This window comes from Tursiops truncatus, chromosome 2 (genome assembly GCF_011762595.2).
Source record: "Tursiops truncatus isolate mTurTru1 chromosome 2, mTurTru1.mat.Y, whole genome shotgun sequence".
NCBI lineage: Eukaryota > Metazoa > Chordata > Mammalia > Artiodactyla > Delphinidae > Tursiops > Tursiops truncatus.
In genome coordinates, this window is record NC_047035.1 from 26,839,457 (window position 1) to 26,863,249 (window position 23,793).

The 23,793-nt window shown below is 43.2% G+C and overlaps 1 protein-coding gene and 1 non-coding gene across 6 annotated transcripts in view; one reads left to right on the forward strand and one right to left on the reverse strand.

Moving 5' to 3' along the window:
• Positions 1–23,793, reverse strand: part of IFT43 (intraflagellar transport 43) — an 88,097-nt gene that overhangs the window by 61,414 nt on the left and 2,890 nt on the right. For 3 of the 5 annotated variants that reach the window (XM_073800216.1, XM_073800215.1, XM_073800217.1), the window contains exon 3: positions 8,205–8,270. The exons of the other annotated variants lie outside the window; for them this stretch is intronic. In XM_073800216.1, coding sequence (XP_073656317.1) covers positions 8,205–8,270 — 66 coding nt within the window. The remainder of the gene's footprint in view (positions 1–8,204; positions 8,271–23,793) is intronic. 5 annotated transcript variants of the gene reach the window in all.
• Positions 18,027–18,099, forward strand: TRNAE-CUC (transfer RNA glutamic acid (anticodon CUC)). The gene has a single exon. It is a non-coding gene; the product is annotated as a tRNA-Glu (tRNA).

Consider the following 23,793-nt stretch of genomic DNA (forward strand, 5'->3'; position numbering starts at 1 on the left):
GAGTCTTAAAACGTGCAACCCCAGGAGGGACAGAAATAGGAGTGGGTGACGGTAGCCCTTAAGTAGTGCATCCCTCGTGTTCTCTCTTAAAAGCTGGAGTCACGTCTCCGAGTGTGGGAAAGCAGCACAGCCTGCCGGGGCTGCCGCCTGATGGACGGAGGGGGCAGGACCCCGCATAGCTCCTGGAGAGAAGCAAAAATGTGCTCTCTCCAAAAATAAACAGGGGCAGAAATGACTGCGAGTAAAGGGGTGGAAGCACGTGACTGGTGGTTGCGGTCCTGAAATACCAGCTTTCTACAAAAAGGAGCCGATGAGAGGCAGAGAGCAGGAAATTCAGGAAACGGCCACTTTATATGGTCTCATCCGAATGGGCCAGGATTCAACTAACTGGAATTACCAAGTCACAGGGAGCCTTTAGGGCTAGACTTGTTTCTGATCTTTATATGGTTCCCCCAGATTCTTAAGATGCCGAAATAGAAAAGATACTGCAGTGCCAAAAAAGGAGCCTTTTGAGTTTAGAAACTTCTCACACACTCTCAGAAGTCCTGGAGAAACCCCACAATGTGAATCAGTCCAAAATCCAAACGGCAGCCTGTTTCAAAAAGCCAGTCCAAACACACGCATGAATTCCCCAAAGAAAAGGCATTCAGTTAAGCAAGAGCCACTGCACACCTCCCACCTCCCACCTCCCATGTCCAACCCTTGATTTCTGGCTAAAAACAAACTTCCTTTCCTTCCTCCAGCAACCTGACGGAAGACCCAGGAAAGCTGCTCTTATGTGCTTGAGGAGAGAGAAGACTAACATTTATTAATAGGTGCGCACACTGCAGGGGCTGCATTTATTCCTCAAATCTGTCCACCAGGCACAGTTCCATCTCTGCCAATTTCTTCCTCCAGCCTCAACCTGGGTCTGACAACTAATTCGTCACAGACCTGAGTCTTCCCCTCACGGGTTTAAGGTCATGGCAGGTAATGGAGCATGCAAGCTTATAACTGAACCCTTATGAATAAATGTAGCTCTTTCAAGCTGAAATGGACATAGCAAGATGCGAACTCTATTTTAGTATAAGACAGAAACCTGATCATCAATAGATGCTAAAGCCATTAGGTGAAAGACTGATTGACAGGGAACTGGACATTCTCTTGATGCCAAAGAATCGCCCCACACATTATGTGCCAGGTGCGAGGGAGAAAATGTTCCTTGACAACAGAGATATCTGTCAGCACCCTAACTCAGTGATCACACTTAGCACGTCAACAATGGGGACGTGATGTGCTACCACCTGAGGCATACAGTGCCACCCAGGAAAAGATACTGCCCCAAGCATTCAGCTGGAATGTAAGCAAGCCTTCCAATCTGACTTCCGGCTTACTGCAGATCAGGTGAAAGAGGAGGAAGTTCAGTGACACTAGGAAAAAAGAATCAGAAAAGCCAGCACAAGGGAAACTCTGAGAATAACTGGCCCAAACTCTTCAAAAGGTTAATACAATTAAAAAGGGGGCTGGGGTGGAGACTATTCCAAATTTTTTAAAAGAGACTTAAGAGAGAGAAACTTAGTAGAGTGGTTCTTGATTGGATCCTGGTTTGAAAACAGTTAGCTATAAAAGATATTCTGGAGACAACTGAGGGAAATGAATATGGCCTGGGTAATAGATGGTATTAGGGAATTGCTAATACTGTTAGGTGTGGAGTTGTGGATTTCTAGGAAAATGTCCCTATTTCTCAGAGATATATGCTGAAGAATTTAAGTGACATTTCATGATGTTTGCTTTGAAATAACTCAGCAAAAAGTTATATATAAAACATGTAAATACATATTTTAAAATATTTAAAAAATTATCATTCAAGCAAATACAGCAAAATGTTGAAAACAATTGAACCTAGGTGGTGGGTGTATGTTGTTCATTGTACTATTGTTTCTACTTTTCTGGATGTTTCAAATTTTAATGAAAAGCTAAAGGTAAAAAAGAAAAACTAGATGCATGAAGTTCAGATTAACAAAAGAGAAAAAAGACAGGGGTGGGGAAGAGGAGAGCACCAGTACGAGGGTTGTTCGTAGGTGTATCTGCTCAATGAAGACCTGTGCTGAACAGGAACAGAGACCTTCTCCACTCTGTGGCTGGGAACTCCGAACACCAGTACCCTGAGGGCCAGAAAACAACTCTACACCCAAAAGGTAAGGTCAGATCCCTGCCAGGACTAGACATGACGGGAGAATGAGTTTCTAAATAAAAGTGCCTCCCCGCACCTCTCACCCCACCCCCAATTTGCTGTGGATTGTGTTTTAATTGTGCATATATGCATACGTGAAATTTGGGTAAGGAAAAAAATGTGGTAGAAAGAACACTAGACCAGACTGCTTCTAGTCTGCGCTCTAGTCCTGACTCTGCCACTAACTAGTTTCATGATCCTAGATTTTAACTCATAGTAGAAGTGATTCCTCCCAATTCTACAATTCTGTGATTCTCTGAGTCTACGAATTGTATTTTTCAATTCAGGGAGAGGGTATCTAGGCAAAAAGATGTAAACGATGACATGAAATGTTTATATTCAATCTGAACTTGTATGAGCGGGTGGGGACAAAAAACAGAGAAGAAAAGGTTACAGGGAGAAATGAGAATACGTAAGCACACAGATTTGATCAGTGGTGAATAAGCCAACCTAGCCAATGAGAAAGAATACATTAACTAATTGATAGCTCATAATTATAATACCAGCCAACATCTACTGAGGGTTTACTCTATGCCAAAGCTTTAGAAGGATTACTTTGCAGAATCCCCGAGACCCTGTGAACTGTCCACTACTGTGCAACAAGTTTACCCACGAGGAAACTGAAGCTGAGAGATTAATTTAAAATCATCCTAGCAGTAAGAAATGAAGCAAGGATTCAAATCCAATTTGGTTTCTGACACCAAAGCTTGGCACTGAACCAGATGATACATGATTTCCCAGATGCTAGGTTCATGCCAGCTAGAACAGGAGTGAAAGGACACAGCGGCTACAGAAAAGAATCTGTCTGGACTGGAACAAAGTGCCCAAGAACAAGAGAGACTAGATCAATGACAAGGTTAAGACCTGGGAAGACCAAACCAAAAGGACCACCTCCTTCATGTATCTTCTGGGCACAAAGTACAGTTGACCGTTGAACTACACAGGTTTGAACTATGCGGGTCCACTGATACGCAGATTTTTTTCAGGAAATACAGTACAACACGATCCGTGGTTGGTGGAATCCATGAGGAACCATGGATACGGAGGGTGGACTGTGGGACTTGACATCCACCGATTTTGATATCCATGGCGGGGAGTCAGAGGAGGTGTCCTGGAACCAAATCTATATGTACTGATAATATAAATATGTTCAGTAAGACAGGAGGAACAGCAAGAGGCTTGGTCTAACCCTTACCTCTTTCGTGAGGCAAGATGAGGGAAGGGTTAAGGGTAAAGTCAGGATTAAAAAGTGATGCCAAAAATAAACTTTAACAGCTTGAGCACTATGCCAAACTGTGTTAGGCTGAATTTAATATAAATCTCTGTACTTAGAAAGTAGCTGTCTCTTTACTGCATGTCACAGATACTCTCCACATACCAACAGCGCAGTAGCTTTGAAGAATGAGTAACTGGGGGGCAGGGGGGAGGGAGTTTGCCAGAAAGAAGTAAAGAGGGAAAGTTATAGTTTTCAAGTTATAGTTTAAGGGGGAGGGGAGGGAGGAGAGGGACAGGAGGGAAAGGAGGGATGGTCCTGGGCTCAGATTCTAGAATCCTCACTTTCTAAGCTAGGTAGCCTTGGGCTAGTCACACTTTCACTAAGCCTCTTTTCCTCCTGCACAAAATAAGAGTGATCACGAGTCTCTTACAGACCCACTGTAAACACGGGAGACAATCTTGGGCACAGAGCAAACACTTAATAAGTGCTGGTGACAGTGGCTACTATATTATTTATAAGAAATGATAAAAGTAATGAAATGCAGCCTTTGGAGGAAAAAAATCCTTAATGCCCAGGGTTGAGACAACGGGAAGATTGGGGGAGGTAAACATATTATTTGGGACTGCCTTGCACAAGTTTCATTCCAGGGGTCCAGCTCTTACCTAGTCCAGCTTCCCTGAACAGAGAGAAATTCTTTCAAGTTGCCTGAACCAAGAGGAGGAAGTCACAGTCCCTCTGCTCACTGAGAAATAAATGTGATGTTCAGGCAACCACAGTATCTGGCGATTACTCTCGTGGTGTCACACTTCTCCCAATATTCCCACGTACCCTATCATAAAAAGACCCAAATCCCATATCTCAATACAGTCATCAAACTGCCCACTTCAAATGACTCATGGGATAGGGCTGCCAGCCATTTGTTAAAGAGGCTGATCCAAAGAGAACAGATTTCAGCCCCAAAAATTATTCTTAAAATTCATCCTGGATGTTCTTACCTTGGGTGGCATCCTCTTAATCTCAATTACATCCCTCTGGGTCATCCGAAATCAGCTTTCTTGGGTCTATACCTTCCACACACTTATAAAGAAATACCCTGTTCCCCCAGACTTTCTTCGGTTCAGCCAAAATAAACATTCCTTTCAACTTGCATCATAAATCAAAACCTATAGTTTTTGTCATTCTCGTAACTCCTTTCAGTTTGTTAAAACTCATGTGCATGTGTGTAACCGGAAGGACGCACAGCGTGGAGGATGTGAGTTCCCAGCACTCCAGGAAGCGAGCCCTCCCGGCACCTGTGACTTCGGATAAGCAGAGCCTAGACTTGCTACCTCAACCCAATCCAGATTGGGATAACCTGGAACAGAAGGAGAGCACAGGAGCAAGCTGTAACCTCGCTGCTTTAGGAAACCTGATCTCTCACAATCCCTCAAGGGCATTGATGGAAAAGAAGTGGAGGGAGCGTGGAAGAATATTAACCCTTGCGTCATTTGAAGTGGGCAGTTTGAGGACTGTGTATTGAAATATGGGATTTGGGTCTCTTTATGATAGGGTACGTGGGAACATTTGGGAATATTCCCCATCCTGTGGGATGCAGAGAGGAATGCCCGTCCAAATCCCTACTCTGTTCACCGCTGTGAGACCACGGACAACACAGGCCTCGCACTGCAGTTCTTTACCCTGCGGTGGCCCTGGAGGCGAGGGAAGGTGCTCTGGGCGAGACCAAGTCATGGCTGGCAAATTAGCACACACCTCACTACCTCCCCTCACAAGATTTCAAGGGAGCCCAGCAACCCTCAAAAACTGTTTTAACCTTCTAGAACTGCGTTTCCTAGACTTCCAGATTTCATGGACAGCCAATATTTCGAAAAACAAACTTTGTTTGTGGGGGTGGGGGTGGGATGTGGTTGGCAGTATCGAGTTCACAGCTTTTAATTTTGTTAAGAATCTTTAAAAAAAAACAACACTATTTCCTCTCACCACTATTTCATTAAAGAAGGGATCTGTTCAAGCTCCCCAAATTAGGAAGGACACAAACCAGAATAAAGAATGGTCCTTGATGGTGAATAAATTTAGTTTATGAAAAACGTGCTACAGTGTTCTTGGTTCTCTCATTTTGGAAAAAAACATTCTCCTAGACCAGTGTTAAGACGTGCTATGCTCTCTTTCTTCTTCAGCTTTTCAGTCCAAGCCCAAGGTTGATTTCTCAGGCTCTCTTCCCACCCTTTCTCAAACAAGAAAGGCGTAAGGCCATCCGCTCAACTGCTCCCAGGTGACAATGGCCTGGTGCAAAAGGCATGGCCTGGGTACACGTAACCCGTAAATCTTCCTACTCAGCTGATGTACAGCACTGTATAAGTTGAAGGGGTACAGCATAATGATCTGATGTACACACATCATGAAGTTATTATTACAGTACGTTTAATGAATATCTATCATCTCATATAGATGCAGAATTAAAGAGATAGAAAAAAAATTTTTTCTTGTGATGAGACCTCTTAGGATTTACTTTCTTAACAACTTTCATATATATCATACAGCAGGGTTCATAGTATTTATCATGTTGTACATTAAACCCCTAGAACTTATTTATCTTATAACTGCAAGTTTATATCTTCTGACTGCCTTTGTCCAACTCCCCCTTCCCCCCACTCCCACGCCCACTCCCACCTCTGGTAATCACAAACCTCATCTCTTTTTCCATGAGTCTGCTTGTTTTTGAAGTATAACTGACCTATGTTAGTTCCTGTTACACAACACAGTGATTTGATATTTCTATACTTTTCCAAATGATCACCACGATGAGTCTTGTCACCATACAAAGATATTACATAGTTACTGACTATATCCCTCCACACTGTACATTTCATCCCCGTGACTCATTTATTCTGCAGCTGGAAGTTGGTACCTTTTAATCTCCCTCACCTATTTATTTCCTCCCCCGCCCCCTCCCCTCAGGCAAACACCTGTTTGTTCTCTGTATCTATAACTTCAGAGTTCTTTCTCGACTACCTTTACAGAGTGTTCAGCACAGCACCTGCAAGGATTAGCTCTTACATCATGGGGACTGAATCCCATGTCTCTGGGCCTCTTTCATACCCATGTTTCTGATCATTACTCCCAAATCACCAGGGATGTTAGAACACTTCCTGTCTCAATAGCTAAGGCACCTGAATGCCCGTCAGTTATTCCAAGAGAAAGTGTTTGTTGTTTCTGCCCCAACCACTCTCATTCGTTTCTTGCCAACAGTACCACTTGAAAAAAAACCACAGTGTAGTCTGAAACAATCCAAAAGCAACTGACAGCTTCTGGATCCAGTAATGGGGGAGCAGTTTGTATTCAACTCACCTTCACACAGATACCAAGTATAAACTCTGGACAAAATATAGAAAACAACTATCTGAAGGCACTAGTGGGCAAACAAAAGCAGTAGGGACACTGGAGGGGATCTGATCCTTGAAAGACAAGAACTGCACTGGGTAAAAATCCATGTTTAAATGGATTTTCCCTTTGAGTGCACTCTCCAGTCTGGGCAGCAACTGAGCAGCTAGAATTCAAGCAGGAAGCTGCAGTTTTATTGGTTTGAGGACAAATTTGGGGCTGCCAGAGTCACTAAAGATAGACAGGGAGAAATCCTGGGAAGGAGTGAGCCCCAAATCTGCATATAAACTCCCCTAAAATCCTTTGGTCATGGAGGAGACTCCAAGAAACTCAGTGAAAAGCAATTGCTGAAGGGCTAAAAATAAAAAAGAGTGGAGGTAAAATTTCAGCTGCTGCCCATTGCAGGCAAGACACAGATTGGAATATTAGTTCCAAGTTAAAGGTACTTGATACACACCTTGGATTTTCCACTGAAATCCCAGAAAAACCACACCTTAGGAGTAAAGACCACGTCCTGGGTCTATGGGATTTGCTCTGGGACTAAAGGCAAAACCAAAACAGACCTGACCTAGCAAAACCTAAAACCAAGTCTTCACAAATTCAAGGTGATCTGAAAATAATTCAACTGCCTGCTAAAACAAAAATCAACACTTTTCAAAGAAAGGTAACATAATCCAGAGTTTCTACAATGTATTATCCAAAATGTCCGGCATATCAACAAAAATTACCAGACATGTGAAGAAACATGAAAACATGACCTATAGTCAAAAGTAAAAACAATAAAAACTGACACCAACATGACCCAGATATTGGAATTAACAGACAAGGGTTTTAAAGCAGGTATTATAAATATATGTTCAAGGATTTCAAAGATGGTCATAATGAATGAACAAATGGGGAATCTAATAGAGAAATAGAAGCTATGTAAAAAAAAGAAATGGAACTTTAGAATTTAAATGTTCAGTATCTGAAATGAAAAGTTCAGTTTGAAGACAGCAGAGGAAATGATCAGTGAACCTGAAGACAGATCAACAGAAAATATCCAATCTGAAGAACAAAAAGATAAAGGAAAGGGGAAAATTAACAATGCTTCAGGGACAAAAAAAAAAAAAACACACAGGACAAACCGAAGGGACAATATCAAGCAGTTTAACATACAGGTAATTGGAGTCCCAGGAACAAGGAGAGACAAAACAGAGCAGAAAACATATTAGAAGTAATAATGGCCTAAAATTCTCCAATTTCGTGAGACATATTGACTTACTGACCTAGAATCTCGGCAAATCCCAAGCAGAACAAATACAAAGCAAATCAGCTAGGCACATCACAGTCAAACTGCTGAAATCCAAAGATAAAAAGGAAGCTTTAAAGCAATCAGAGGAAGGAGAAAAGACTTACATAACGGAGAACAATCGTCAGAAACAATGAAGGCCAGAAGACAAAGGAATGACAATCTTTAAAGTGCTGAAAGAAAAAAATGTTCAGTTCAGAATTCTATATAAATAAAAAAGATCCTTCAAAAATGAGGGTGAGGGCTTCCCTGGTGGTGCAGTGGTTGGGAGTCCGCCTGCCGAAGCAGGGGACATGGGTTCGTGCCCTGGTCCGGGGGGATCCCACGTGCTGCGGAGTGGCTGGGCCCGTGGGCCATGGCTGCTGCGCCCGCGCATCCGGAGCCTGTGCTCCGCAACGGAGAGGCCACAGCAGTGAGAGGCCCGCGTACCGAAAAAAAAAAAAAAAAAAAAAAAAATGAGGGTGAGATAAAAATATTTTTAGATAGAGCAAATAGAGAAGTTGTTCTTGGCAAATCTGTACTGCAAGAAATGCTAAGGGAAGTTCTTCGGGATAAGGAGAAATGACACTAGATGGAAATTTGGATCTACAGAAGGAGATGAAGAACAATTATAATGGTAAGCATATGGGTGATAAAAGACTATCTTTGCCAAAGCAATCGTGAGAGAAAAAAACGGAGCTGGAGGAATCAGACTCCCTGACTTCAGACTATACTACAAAGCTACAGTAATCAAGACAATATGCTACTGGCACAAAAACAGAAATATAGATCAATGGAACAGGATAGAAAGCCCAGAGATAAACCCAAGCACCTATGGTCAACTAAGCTATGGCAAAGGAGGCAACAATATACAATGGAGAAAAGACAGTCTCTTCAATAAGTGATGCTGGGAAAACTGGACAGCTACATGTAGACAAATGAAATTAGAACATTCCCTAACACCATACACAAAAATAAACTCAAAATGGATTAAAGACCTAAATGTAAGACGGGACACTATAAAACTCTTAGAGGAAAACACAGGAAGAACACTTTTTGACATAAATCACAGCAAGATCTTTTTTGACCCACCTCCTAAAGTAATGGAAATAAAAACAAAAATAAACAAATAGGACCTAATGAAAATTAAAAGCTTTTGCTCAGCAATGGAAACTATAAACGAGACAAAAAGGCAACCCTCAGAATGGGAGAAAATATTTGCAAATGAGTCAACGGACAAAGGATTAATCTCCAAAATATAAACAGCTGATGCAGCTCAATATTTAAAAAAAAACAACCCAATTAAAAAAGGGGTGGAAGACCTAAATAGGCATTTCTCCAAAGAAGACACAGAGACGGCCAAGAGGCACATGAAAAGCTACTCAACATCACTAATTATCAGAGAAATGCAAATCAAAACTACAATGAGGTGTCACCTCACACTGGTTAGAATGGGCATCATCAGAAAATCTACAAACAGCAAATGCTGGAGAGGGTGCGGAGAAAAGGAAACCCTCTTGCACTGTTGGTGGGAATGTAAATTGATACAGCCACTATGGAGAACAGTATGGAGGTTCCTTAAAAAACTAAAAATAGAATTACCATATGACCCAGCAATCCCACTACTGGGCACACACCCAGAGAAAACCATAATTCAAAAAGACACATGCACCCCAATGTTCACTGAAGCACTATTTACAATATCCAGGTCATGGAAGCAACCTAAATGCCCACTGACAGACGAATGGATAAAGAAGATGTGGTACATATATACAATGGAATATTACTCAGCCATAAAAAGGGACGAAACTGGGTCATTTGTAGAGACGTGGATGGACATAAAGTCTGTCATACAGAGTGAAGTAAGTCAGAAAGAGAAAGGGCAAATATTGTATATTAACGCATATATGTGGATGGAATCTAGAAAAATGGTACAGATGAACCGGTCTGCAAGGCAGAAATAGACACAGATGTAGAGAACAGACGTATGGACACCAAGGGGGGAAAGCGGTGGTGGTGGGATGAATTGGGAGACTGGGGTTGACATATATACACTAATATGTATAAAATAGATAACTAATAAGAACCTGATGTATAAAAAATAAATAAATAACATTCCAAAAAAAAGGCTATCTTTTTTCTTAATTTCTCCAAGTGACAACTGTTTAAAGTGAAATGACAATTGTATTGTGGGTTTTATAAAGTATGTAGTTTTAAAGTACATGACATTACTAGCACGAACGATAAAGGGGACAAATGGATTTATACTGTCACAAGGGTCTCACATTTTATGTGAAGTGATATAATACTAACACTAGCTAGCCAGTGGTAAGTTAAGGATGCATATTCTAATCCCTAGAGCAACCACTAAAAAAATAGTATAAAAAGCTATACCTAAAAAGCCAACAGAGGGATTAAAATGGAATATAAAAGCAATCGGCCAAACACGGTGACATAATCCTCTATCATGCTGGGTAAAGGCATGTGACCAGAAATGTTTCAGTCTATCACCAATCACACTCAACATTAGTCTGAACCCTTTTCCTGTAAAGTATCATTATTAAGAGAATATTTTACTATCATTCTGCTCCTTCTCAGTAATTACTGACATGCCACATAATGAGAAGAAATCTAGCCTAGCTAATGAGGTCAATGAGGCTTTCTGCCCACCACCCTATGGTTCCCAAGCAGATTAGACATTCTCTATTCACAGCCCACTCTTTCCATCTCCTTGCCTCTCTTAAATCCTGGCTTTCCCCCATGGACTTCATTTCTCCTGCAGCTCTTTCAAGTAGAGCCTGTTCATTCTTTGAAACCCCACGAACAAGGGTCCCAAGGTAACCCTCCTGTCTCGCTCCCCAAAGTTCCTCTAGACCATTACTCTTCCAAATTATTATGGAACATTTTTCTGAAACTCATATTGTTCAGCTACATTGCATCTCTTACCTTCTTCATCCCTGTCACAAATAATTTCCTGAGCACACATTGAGCAAAAACGTGGGCATTCCTCCCCCAACACTAGTGCCATCATTCTAAGTCAAGTCAAGGTTCACATGAACAGTTCATCTAATGCTTAGCCTCATAGTTCCCTGATCCTTTAAATGCCAATGACCTTGCTACTTTTTCGAACTCATACGCTGGAGCTGCTCCAATCTGAAATACCTAGTCCCTTCCTCCCCTCCTGATCTAAGAACTTCCTTCTTGGTTTCTCTTCCTTCCCTATCAACCCAGCTCACTTCCATGGTCCTGATGGCATTCATGTCCTACATTTCCCCTAGAGCTCCCCCCAACCTGGATCAAGCCAATCCTATGCCTTCACTGCGTCAATACCTAGCCTGCTGAGGGGTGTTGGAGAAAACTGCACAACCATGCAAATTAAGGCTTCACAAGCTCATGTTTTGCCTTCTCTCAGCTGGATCCTACCTGGGCTCCCTGCTTCCAGTCTCACCTTCCTCCAGTCTATACTCCACCCCTGCCTGCACGGGACCCTAGGAGTTACAGAGAGTTCTAGACAGGAGTTACAGAGTTCTAGATAGGGAGGAGAAGCTAGCTCTCAATCAGGAGGCGTGTCTATGCAAGCATTTCTAACAAGAACTCCAAGAAAGAAACCTGAATGTCCAAGGCCTAGTAACTTGGCTGTGATTTCTTTTCTCATTACAACTATTTACTTTCATATCCATTTTGAATTCATAATTTTGAATTTTTTTTCTTAAAGAAGGTCTCTAAATTGTATAAATTTCAGGACCCACGAAACCTGGATCCATCCCTGACCAATTACTGTCAACGTGCTCTTTCTAAAATGCAAATCTGTCTCTCTTCTCTGCTTAAAATCCTCATACATTTGCACCTGGAAATAATGAAGGGTCTATGTGCCACACAAAGGAATCAGAAGTTCTTCCTGTATGTTCCTCTTAGAGACCCCAGATTATATGATATATGCTGGTAACTCCCACATCTGTTAACACTCGTTTCCAACTTTCTCTCTTAAGCTCCAGACCAAATTTTCAACTGTTTACTCAACGGATCTCTTTGAAAATCCTGAAGGCAACTCTTCAACATGCCCAAAACTGAAACAACCATCTCTTCTTGGTCCCCGCACTGCTGAGACTCTTTAAGTTCTCAGTCTCAGAAATATCATTATCCATTCAGCCTTTTCGGCTACAAATGGAGTCAACTCCAGACATTCCTTCTCTCCTACTTCCAACAGTCCATCTGTTACTACCTCTTAACCATCTTCCCTGAAAAATGTCTCTGGGCACTGCCCTCTCCTCTTCACCTCTCTGCCAGGCTTTAGTTATCGTTTCCCAAAGTAAGGTACGCACGCCACTGGTGTAAGCAAGGTGACTGGAGGTGGCACATGGATGTGCCTCTTAAAAATAGCCATATGTGTATTTTAATGTGTCCTGGGAAAAACATAACTATCAAAAACTGTAGTTTCTTTTCAAAAATAAACGCATTTAAGTATAAAAAGGGAGGTGATTTAAAGAAAATTGTTAACACTAATGCGAGTGGTATGTGGATACCCGAAACTGTAAAAACGGTCTGGGAATGCCTGAAGTTTGGGAACACTGCCTGGTTCATGGCTCATCATCTCAGGAGGAGATGCTCCAACCGCCTCCCACTGGTCTCCCTGCCAACAAGTTCTCGCCCTCTAGACTATCCTCCACATAGCTGCCAGCTTCACTTTCCTAGAAAACAAAGTCAATAACATTTTCCCTGCTTTAAAATCTTTGTGGAATCCCTACAACATATAAAATAAATCCAAACTCCTCCACTTGGAATGCAAGGCCTTCATTCCTAAGACACTAAGTTGTTCACTGTGCCCTGGAAACACCAAGCCCCTTAACGACGCATGCCTTAGAACAGGCTTTTCCCGCTGCCCTTCCCTCTTACTGGCAAATCCCTCCTCGTTCACTGCAACCCACCTCAAGGGTCACCTCCTTTGGGATGCCATCCCTAAGTCCCAGGCAGGGTTGGTTGCTCCTTCTGTGCTCCCACTCTCTGATGCCACTTAAATATCATAATTTTTTGCTCTAAGTGTGTGGGTCGATATAACTAGAATATGAAGTTATCTTATTCATTTTTGCATTGGAAAGTGTATATTATATTAAATGTAGGATAAATAAGTGAATAAATAAATGAAGGAATAAAGTTCTACTTTTAAATACATCAATAAAAATATATAGGAATGGATGGGCAAAAAGGAGTATGGGGGATGGAGTCCTCTGTTATCGCTGGTGAATAAAAAACAGGAAGAGATACGGGAAAAAGAGAAAGAGGAGGGAAAAAAGGAGAAACAGAGGAAGGCTCAATAACAGAGGAAAAGGAAGAAAGAGACCTGGGAAGGAGACAGGGAGGCCCTTTACATTTGGTGGTGAGTACACGAGCATCGTAACCTATCCACTGAATTCCTTCAGCAAATATTTACTGACAGCCTGCCTGCTGTGTGGTCCTGTGCCAGGTGCACATGGCCCCTTCTCTGACTGCTCCCCTGTGAATACAGGGACCCCTAGTTGCTCAATCAGACAGACCCTGCTCCAGAGGGAAGGTGTCGCCTTCCTGGACCCTCCTGACCCCTGAGTCCCTGACACTGTCCCTTACCTGCGCTCTGGACAGCACAGGGGCCTGGTGACGCCCTCTCCCCTCCGGCCACTCCTCCTCCTTCCTTGGCCGTGTGTCCCTTAAACATAGGGGTTCCTCGGATTCTGGCTGAGAGCCTCTCCTCTTCTCTCTCTACAAACTCTCCCTTCCAGGGCTGGGCTCTCATTTACCACCTCGATACGAATGGCTCCCAAACCCTTAGCTCCAGCTCAGAGCCCAGTCCAAAGCATGAGTCCCACACATCAAAGCCTCCCGGACATCTCCAGATGGTCGTCCCACAGGCCCCTCAAGCTATCTGCCCCTGCGCTGAACACAGCATGCTCCACGCCTGGTTCTCATTCACTGAGGACCTACAAAGTGCCAGGCTCAGGGGAGCGAACAGGAGCTTCTGGAGTGTGCAATTAGTGAGGGAGAGGGACCCAAATAATTACACAGACATACAGTTACAAGCCGCGGTTGGGGTGACAGGAAAAAAAGTAAAAAAGAAAAAGAAAACACCACCACCAACAAAAAAACACTACCAGAGTACAATGCGGGGAGCTAAGTTAAATGAGAAGGTAATATTCTCATTAAATAGAAGAAGGGATATTCAAGCTGAACCCAAAGAAGAAGTTGGAGTCAGCCCAGCAAAGAGCATGGGTAAGTATTCCAGGGAATATTCTATTCTGTTCTATTCTATTCTATTCTATTCTATTCTGTGGAATTACAGTACTCTAAGGAACCAGAATAGGGAACTGTACAAGCAAAGTAACGACTCCCTGTGACTGCCACAAGGTAGCCGCTGTGAATGAGGCTGAAGACATACATAGGAAGACCCAAATCACAAAGGGGCAAAGTAAGCATTTGGGATTTTTTGTTTTAAGGGCAATGGGTGTCCTTTAAAGGGTTTTGAGTGTGAAATGAATGATGCGTATTTTATAAAACCACTAGAGCTGACTGCAGGAGGGCAATAATACAAAAGGAGAGACCAGTTATGAGGCAACTGACTCAGTCCAGGAGAGTTTATAGTGGTTTAAGCCATTTTTCTAATTCTCAATTTAGTTTTTTCCTAACAGAATACTATTTACAGCCAAAGATTCTGAGAAGTCTTTGCTCTGGGAACCTTGCCTGAATATAAGTCAATTTTCATTGCAACAAAAGTATCATTACCATGAAAATTTTCACATGCCAAAAAAAAAATTTCTAAATATAAGCCAGTAGTCTACTTACCCCCAAAGAAGTCAAACCGAATTCCAATACTATGATTCCACATCTGACCCACACCAAATGGGTCAGGTATGACCTATGGCTGTTAATCATGTGTATGCAAATTAGGAACACTGAGAAGACTACAACAGGTATTCTCATCTTACTTGAGGCAACGCACTAGTAATAACTACTAACTGGGCTTGTATCATTGATCCATTTACACATACTTATATTAAGCATCTAGCATACACTTGTAATTACTAGAATCTGGGTGACAATCTCTTATTTTGTGAAATCAAAAGACATTTTCTAAATCCTATCAGATCACGACTAATTCAAAATTACTTCCATGATTTCTCTCCTAGAGTTACCAGGATCTAATACACACACACACACACACACACACACACACACAATCTATCCTTAGAGGAACCGAGGAATTTTTAGGACATAAATTAAGTGTGAACACTGCAAACTACTGATCTACTAAGCCCCTCCTTAAAAAGGATGAGCCAGAAGAGTTCCAAGCCATCAATACTACACTCAAGCACTTCTCAGAGGTTTCCTGACCAGAAAACATAAACGCATAGAGAGAGAAGTGTAATGGTTGCACTGAAGATGCATCAATGAAAGACAATGCTAGAAAAATATTGAAAGGTCACAGTCTAAACTTCATAATATTACCAATTATTTCAGTGTCATATAAGAAATGTTGGTCTCACATGGTTCATTTGTCAAAAAAGGCAAGGGGGCTGGTTTTTGAATATTTGAAAAACATCACACTGCTTGCAAAAGTCACTGAGGATCACTATTCCATCGCCTGTATGGTCAACTGCTCCACTAACAACTCCCACGTGCCATGCTCTCTCCTTGGCCTCCAAAACTTGGCATATGCTCATCCCTCTACTTGGAATATTCTCCCCTCCTTGGCCCATCCTGGCCCCTTCCCTTGGCTAACTTCTAGTCATCCTTCAAGTCTCAACTCAAACATGATTTTTTCCTAGAAAACCTTTCCAGATTTCCCCAAAAGTAAAAGGGCTCGATGAAGGCATTCGCATATCTTTCTGTGTTCACCCCCACCTGGCACTTAATTCTCTGCAGCCCCCAGATCAAGGTTCAGAGAGGACAGGGAGCATGTCTGGTTTGTCACTGTACTGCCAGTGCCAAGCACAATGCCTGGCACACAGAAAGCTCTCAATCAAGTTTCATAAGCAAATGAATGAAGAAATGAATGGATGTTACCTTCTACTCCAAGGTCACTGAGGTCACCAAGGTCACTCCTTGCCCTCCTCATTTTTCTACCCATATGCCCCAGAACAACAAAATGATGTTAAGTCAGCAATTAAGGATCACTCTTTGGAAAGACAGCCAATCTCTAGACAGAGGGTTAGATTTTGAAAAGAAGATGAAAAGGTATTAGCAAACAACTAGTCAAGGAGACATACAAAATGGGTCCTAAGCAGCACAAAGAATTCTCACCAAAAGGATTTTTCATCCAAATGTTTCTTTGCCCTAAGAGCCAGTTAGTTCAATGAAATAAGAATATCTCTGTATCTTGAACAGAACGGCAATTGAAGATAAACTGAAAATACCTTCTAATTCTCATGTGACACAGTTAATGACGATAATAGCATGCGGCGGGCACTGTCCTAAAAGCTTTGTACATTCTCTTATTTAATCCTCCAGCAACACTAGGAGATAGCTACTACTATTATTCCATTCAGCAGATGAGCAACAGGCTCAGAGTGGTTAAGTAACTTGCCTAGAATATACACCGAGGAATTGGCAGAGCTGGGATTAAAGACAAAATGATCATCGTTTCTACTTCTTAGGTTGTGTAGATAATAACAGTGGCTAACTTAAGGGAGCACTGAGCTAAATAAACTCTTCCGTGTAGTTCTGACTTAACCCTCCCCACAGGTGAGGGAGAGAATTTTAAGTGATCTTCAAGCACCATATTTCTGGTAGGAAGCCAGCTTTACACGTAATACACAGTAGAAGGAGGCACGAGGCATCGTACTGGATGGAGCGCTGAAAGAGACCGAGTAAGCGCTGGAGGAGAATCTTGAGACGCTATTTCCAATCGCATGATCTACCCCGGGGATGACGTTCCCGCCCACATAGTGGCCAGCCCCAGGGATGGGTCGGGAATGCACATCTGCCCACCCCGAGGGAGAGTTCAAAAGTGAGGCATACGGAGCATGACCTAAAGATGAAGTGTGGAAAACGCATTCCTCGTCAACGGGTTCCACGTCGGATTCCCCGCATCCCTCTCCTACGACGTTATCAGAAGCATCATTCAATCCAGCCCATTGGAGAGGGACTACGAAAAAGGCTGAAAAATGTGACTAATCTAGGAAAGTTATTTTTGTGAGAAAGAAGAAAAATGTCACCAAAAAGGGTCAGCAGATAACCCTAGCTGGGCTGAAAATAACTGCCCGTTGGCAGACCAGTCAGGAACAGGCAGAGGGCAAGAGACGTAATGCAACGTGCCAGGGAAGCTCCAGCTGAGTAGAGCTGCTGGGGGATGAGGAAACTGGCCTAATTTGGGAACATGAGCCCAGCAGCATTTCTCAGATTCCTGCAAGAGAATCTGGCTGAGTGTCAGTTCTGCGTCCTAGGAGGAGCACCAAAGAGATGGGGGGCGGAGGAGGAAGAGAAAGAGAACAGCTGTGTCTCAAACACTTTTCCAGACAAGTGGACGAATAAGGATAATCAAGTGAGAACTTACTCCCTCACCAAAAGGATTCCAAGAGGAAAACCCAAAAGTCTCTCAGCTCCCGCCAAAAGCCTTTCTCTACTGGGAGGTCTGTGCATCTAACTACCCAGCAGGTAGGAAAAGTTAGGTGGTGTTTAAGAGTCTGTCTGGAGTCTCAGGGAGTACAGCCAGACGTCAGCTGAATGACTGTGGACAAGTCACTCGACTCCCTGAAGTCTCAGTGTCGTCACAGCTAAAATGAGACAATAAGTACAGTAACTACTTTAAGAGTTACCACGGGGCTTAAATAGGCTAGTGTGTGTAATTGACAGAGAGGTAGGAACTGTCCCAATGTCAGCTATAATTATTATTATTACAAGGACAATCTGCAAAATGGAAGTTAAGCTACAAACTGCTTTAGACCCAAGTGAGAAATGCTCATCCAAAAGACAGGCCAGGGGATTCCCTGGTGGTCCAGTGGTTAGGACTCTGCTCTCTCACTGCCGAGGACCTGGGTTCAATCCCTGGTCAGGGAACTAAAATCCCACAAGCCACGTGCGGCAGCCCCAAAAATAAAAACAAAAAACAGGCCAGTCCTGAGAGGTTTTGCCCTGAGATTCCTTTTTCCCAACTTCAGCGTATGGTAGTGTAACTTGATGGTAGAAAGCGTCCAGGTCTTTTCTTGAGGTTGTGTAGGAGAAGCATCATTTGAATTACAGAAGGTGAAAGCTCAGGCATAGAAATCCAGTTTAATTCTCAGAGCTGCTCTGCCCAGAAAAAGTTATTCACTGCAGATGTGAAGATGCTCATCACGGCACCAAAGTCTCCATAATTGTAATGCCAACCTGAACTGCTAACTGAACTATGCATCTAGGGATCCAAGCCTGATTTGTAACAGGTGGTAAAAAAAAAAAAAACACAAAAAAGCAGAGGGATGCAGTCATAAACTTTCTTAGTAGTTACCGTTTCTTGAGAGGTGCCTGTGTGCTGGCACCTTTAGGTGCATTACCTAATTTGACCTTCACAACAACCTGAAAGAAGCAGGCATGACGCTAATCAACTCTGAGCTAGTGAAACTACAGGAAGAGTTCATCTTTCTGGTTAATCAGTATGATTAGGCAGGTAAATTCTTTGAAATTATTTGAAAATTTACAGATTGACCAAGCAATAAAGAGACCTTTCCTCTTCTTTCAGAGAGGGAGGAAGAGTCTAATTACCTGGGCTGAGCCACAGGTATCCTCCAGGCAGAAAGCCCCGAGGGGTTACTGAGAAAACAGGAAGAAGGAAAAGATCGAGGCAAGATTTGACACAGGCAACTGCATCAGATGTCTTGGAACTTGAGGGCATACAAATTTTCACTGAACTCTACACAACCCCAAATTAGAAAACGGGAGAGGAATGTGGATTTTTTATTTTTATTTTTTTTGCTACTAAAAATAATTCTTTCCTTTTATACCCAAGCCTATAAGAAAAAAAACAACAAAAAACAAACTCTGTATAAATTCTATTTTTTTTTAAATTGATATGTCAGTCGCAAACTGCCTACTCAACAGTCATTCCTCTTCTCCTTAACCCCAAAACCCCAATGTGATGGGTGTGGCAACGTGCCCAGCTGAGAAAGCCCTTGAAATTTAGGTGGCTTTAAGACCCAGTTCTGACCAATGACATGTAACTAGAAGTCTACTTGGTGAGGTCTCTGGCTATCATTTTCCTGATAAGAAGGGACACACTTCGTTGGCATGAACCCTGAAGTCTTCCACTCTTCCCCATCTCCTCACCTAAAATACAGATTGGATCCCTGGGGAACAGCCAGCCATCATGTCAGCAACCATGAGAACAAGTTACAAGTTCCAGATTGCAGAGCAAGTGTCTAGACGGGGTGAGGGTAACGCAGGACCTTCTCCAGTGACCGCACCCACCCTGCCCTCCACTGGACTTCTTGCTGTGAGAAAAATCACTCCTGCCTGCTCCAAACCCTGGGGCTGAGTTTCTGATGCATATAGCCAAATTCAATGCCGATAAGGATACCTGAAAATCAATCCATCCTAAAAGAGCAGGAGTTTTAACTTGAATGGAAACAGGGGCCAGGTAGATCAGATGTGAGTAAATCTGACCAGGTGTATTCAAATAAGAAATGGTGAGCTGGACAGGGCAGGCCAAGCGTACGCAAGCACCGTTCTCAGCTGCAGCCAACTGCTGCCATGTGGGATGCCAGCCCAGCATTCCTGCTGTGCCAGAACTTCTGGTTTCAAAGAGGGGCCCCAAATCTGGACTTTCACGTAAATTTTCCTAATTGAGAAATAATAACAACCAAGTTTTAAAAAATGTTTAATTTTGTACAGGTCAAAGAAGACACAGTTGTAGCAAAATTCAGCATGAAGGCCACCAGTTTTTAACCGTAGCAGGGTTAAGGCACAGTAACAGAACACCCGAGCTCTGGAGAGACAATAATGGTGAGCAGTTATATACTGAGCACTTATGGGTCAGACTGGGTTAAGGGCTTTCTTTATACCTGTTACCTTGTTTTTTCTTTCTGGCCACCCTATCAAGTACGTAATACTAACCCTGTTTTATCAATGAGGAAACTGAGGCTTGAAGAGGTTAAGTAACTTGCTGAGCCATAGAGCTAACATGTGGCAGGGCCAGGATTTCAGCCCAGGGCTGTCTAACCGCAAGGCCTGTGCCCTTATCCACCCTTCAGGAGGAATGCCCGCTGCATCTGGAAGCACAAAACCTGCTTCAGATCACTACTAGTCAGCCTGTGGAGAAATGAGTAGCAACCCTTGGAGAGACTTCCAAATCGCTTCTAAAAGAGACTCAGGCTCACATCCTCCTTCTGTGCGGCCCTTTAATAACAAGAGCAAAGCTCCATCCAAATATTCTCTTGTTCACTACTTACTGAATGAATGAACATTTGTACATTGTACATGTAGCGCCTTTCCGTTTACTAAAGTGCTTTTAAATAGTATCTCACTTAATCTTCACATCAGCTTGGTAGTATTGTTACCACTGTTTGACAGATAATGAAATGGAGGATTAGAGAGATTAGTGGAGTTGTTCAAGACCCAGGCAATTAGCAGAGCCCACGCTCAAGCCCAGGTTTTCAGATGCCAAGCCCGCCTTCCCGCTATTCCAGCACACCTGGAAGTTGCTCCGCTTCCTCCACGGAGCTCCCCATCCCGCCAGCTCGCTTTAAAATCATCATTTGCTTGAACTAATTCCTATATAACTCTAAAGTAACTCCAATATGTCTGACAGCCCCCAGGTACCATATTTACGTTTTCATGAATAGCTTCATCCTAGAATATAGTCAGTGAAAGGACAAAAATAAATATATCAAGTAATACATTCAGAACTGGAATGTAAATGGGCACACACACATAAGTCTTAGAATCTAATCTTAGAAAGAAACAGCCAAAAAGGCCCACACAGCACAATGTGCATCTGGCCCCAGGGGAGGCTGCCCACGCTGCTTTAAACCTCAATTCAGGGAGAGAAGGAATCCTGGAATTCTGACTGGCATTTTGCTGTCAGAGGCACCAGCTGGGTGAAGAACAGAATGACTTTTCTTTTTTCTTTCTTTTTTTGAAAAAATAAATTTATTTATTTTTGGCTGCATTGAGTCTTCGCTGCTGCATGCGGGCTTTCTCTAGTTGCGAGAGCGGGGGCTATTCTTTGCTGCGGTACGTGGGCTTCTCACTGCGGTGGCTTCTCTTGTTGCAGAGCACGGGCTCTAGGCACGTGGGCTCAGTAGTTGTGGCTCGCGGGCTCTAGAGCGCAGGCTCAGTAGTTATGGCGCACGGGCTTAGTTGCTCCGTGGCATGTGGGATCTTCCCGGAGGGCTCGAACCTGTGTCCCCTGCACTGGCAGGTGGATTCTTAACCACTGTGCCACCAGGGTAGTCCCCAGAATGACTTTTCATCATCTTCCAGAAAAAATACTAAGGACCAGATGGGGCCAAAAAAAAAAAGGTACATGCCTCTGCAGAAATAAGTAGGTATTCTAGAAAGGCTGAAACCCTGACAGGTTCATCACAGTCTGCGACTTTGGAGTTAGGTGCTCACAGTACTGACTCTCCCTTGAGCCGAGGGGAATGGGACAGGTAGGTGAACCAGGCCTACTGACCCCAGCTTGGTAGCTGATTTGGTGTGGGTGCCACAGAGGCTTCAAGGCCATCAGGACATCCCGGCCCATCTCAGACTCACTCACCTCACCACTAAGGTGGCTATAACCTCCTTCACAATTGGGTAGGCTTGTAATTAGCCTCTGTGACTGCCAGTGATCACGAGAAAATAAGTTCCATTACGGCAGGGGATTTGGCTCTTGTTCACTGAAATATGCCAACCCCCTAAAATGGTGCCTGACACACAGTAAGCTTCGGTAAATACTTGTTAAATAAATGAACTAATGATCTGGTGTTGGGACGGATCCTCCAAAGGCCAAGAGTAGACTTCCACTGATCCAGTCATTGGCTTGCCCATCCATGCAGTTCAAGCTCCTTGAGATCCAGGGTTGGGTCTAGTATATCGTCTTTCACTATCTCACTCCATTATACCCCCTTAACTGTGTCTCCAGTGTGCCACAGTCTGCCACCCCTGACCCTGTGACGCTCTTATTTAGCTTCTAAGAGCCCCTCATCACACACTATGTACTTCACCCCCTCACCCTTTGCAGTGTCAATGGCATGCCTGCTCTGTGCCAGGCACTGCGATAAACAAAGGCGGACAAAGGTGAAACACAACCGTCGCCTTCCAAAAGCTCACATCTTCTGAGGGAGCCAGGCACATAAATAATTAGAATACAATGTAATAAGCTCTACAATGGAGGTGCTATGGTCAAAGTCACAAACTGACAACCCTCAGCCCTAATCTAGCCCATATGGTGATTTAACTTTTATAATTAGTCGCTAACCTCTAAAACCGTGCTGCTTTCACACAAAATTTTAGACTGCCATCTCTTGGAAAAATCAGAAGAGCTGGCAGTACTGGACCTATATTCCCCACAGCATCAGCTGGCTGCGGCTAGATAGTGGTTACCCTTTGGAGGGTACATGTGGCCTCTGGTTTTTCCACAATCCCCCCCCAGTCTCTCCCTACCATCTTCAGGCAATGAGGCCAAGGTTCAGTCACCAGCTTTTCTGTGTTGGCATGGCTGTTATCTGAGAGGAGGAATGATTCTCTGTACCCATATTTCTAAAATCAGTGAGAAAATGAAAGATAAACTAAAGGTCCATGTGGAACACTTAAAGACATGGTAGATATCTTATTTCTGATGAAAGTGAAGGATATTCCTACCTATGTGATATGTAAGTCAAATGTGTCTGTATCTTGTCCCCAGCATGCTGTACTCGGGCACCTGCATGGCCCATAAGGCCTCCCAGCAGAGATGCCCTCATCTGTTATAAATCTACTGTAGGCCAATGAGCTGGGCAACTGAGAAGCCAGGTTGCCTGTTGCCCAGAAACTCACTGTCTAGTGGGCCAGGCACATAGAAAGAAAATTAGTGCATAATGTGAGATGTTCTATAACAGGTACTATGGGAACTGAGAAGTAGCAGCCCTAAGTCGGCCTGGAGAAGTTAGGAAGAGCTGACAGCGAGGATTACCCTGAAGCCAGCTCTTGAAAAGGGCAGAGTTTTTTCAAATGGGCAGAGGAGGGTGAAAAGAAGTTCTGAGTAAACCGCTGAAAATAGTGCCCTGGCATTAAAAGCAATGCTCATCAAGATTACCCACCCTCTGCAAAGAGGCTGGATAAATTCCCACGATTCCAGGCCACTTGGAAAAGTTTCCAGGAAAGTAAGGCCAGTACGGATCCCCTTCCTGCCTGAAAACTGTAGAAAGCGCAGGTCACCACCAAGAGCAAATGTCCAGTTGTGTAATCCAACTTTACGTCACCAGCATGCCTCCCTGGCGTTTATCTGGCAGGAATAAAAACCCGGATTTTGGCTGGATTTTGAAACCTCCCAGTCCCTTGCTTCAGTTAACGTACAAAACTTCTTCACTGGGAATATAAAGCAATGCACAGAAACTACTCTGGCATCAAAAGAAAAAAGTTCCTCTTTCACTTCTTGCTAACAGGACAAATGCCGAGGAAGGGAATTCCCAAATCAAGATAGGAGGAAGGCTGACATTAAAGAGAAGAAGGAGAAAAAAATATGAAATACCAAATCCTTGCTCACTGAGTAATCGCTAACTCTTAGAGTGCATTTCTTCAGAATTTTTTAACACTCAC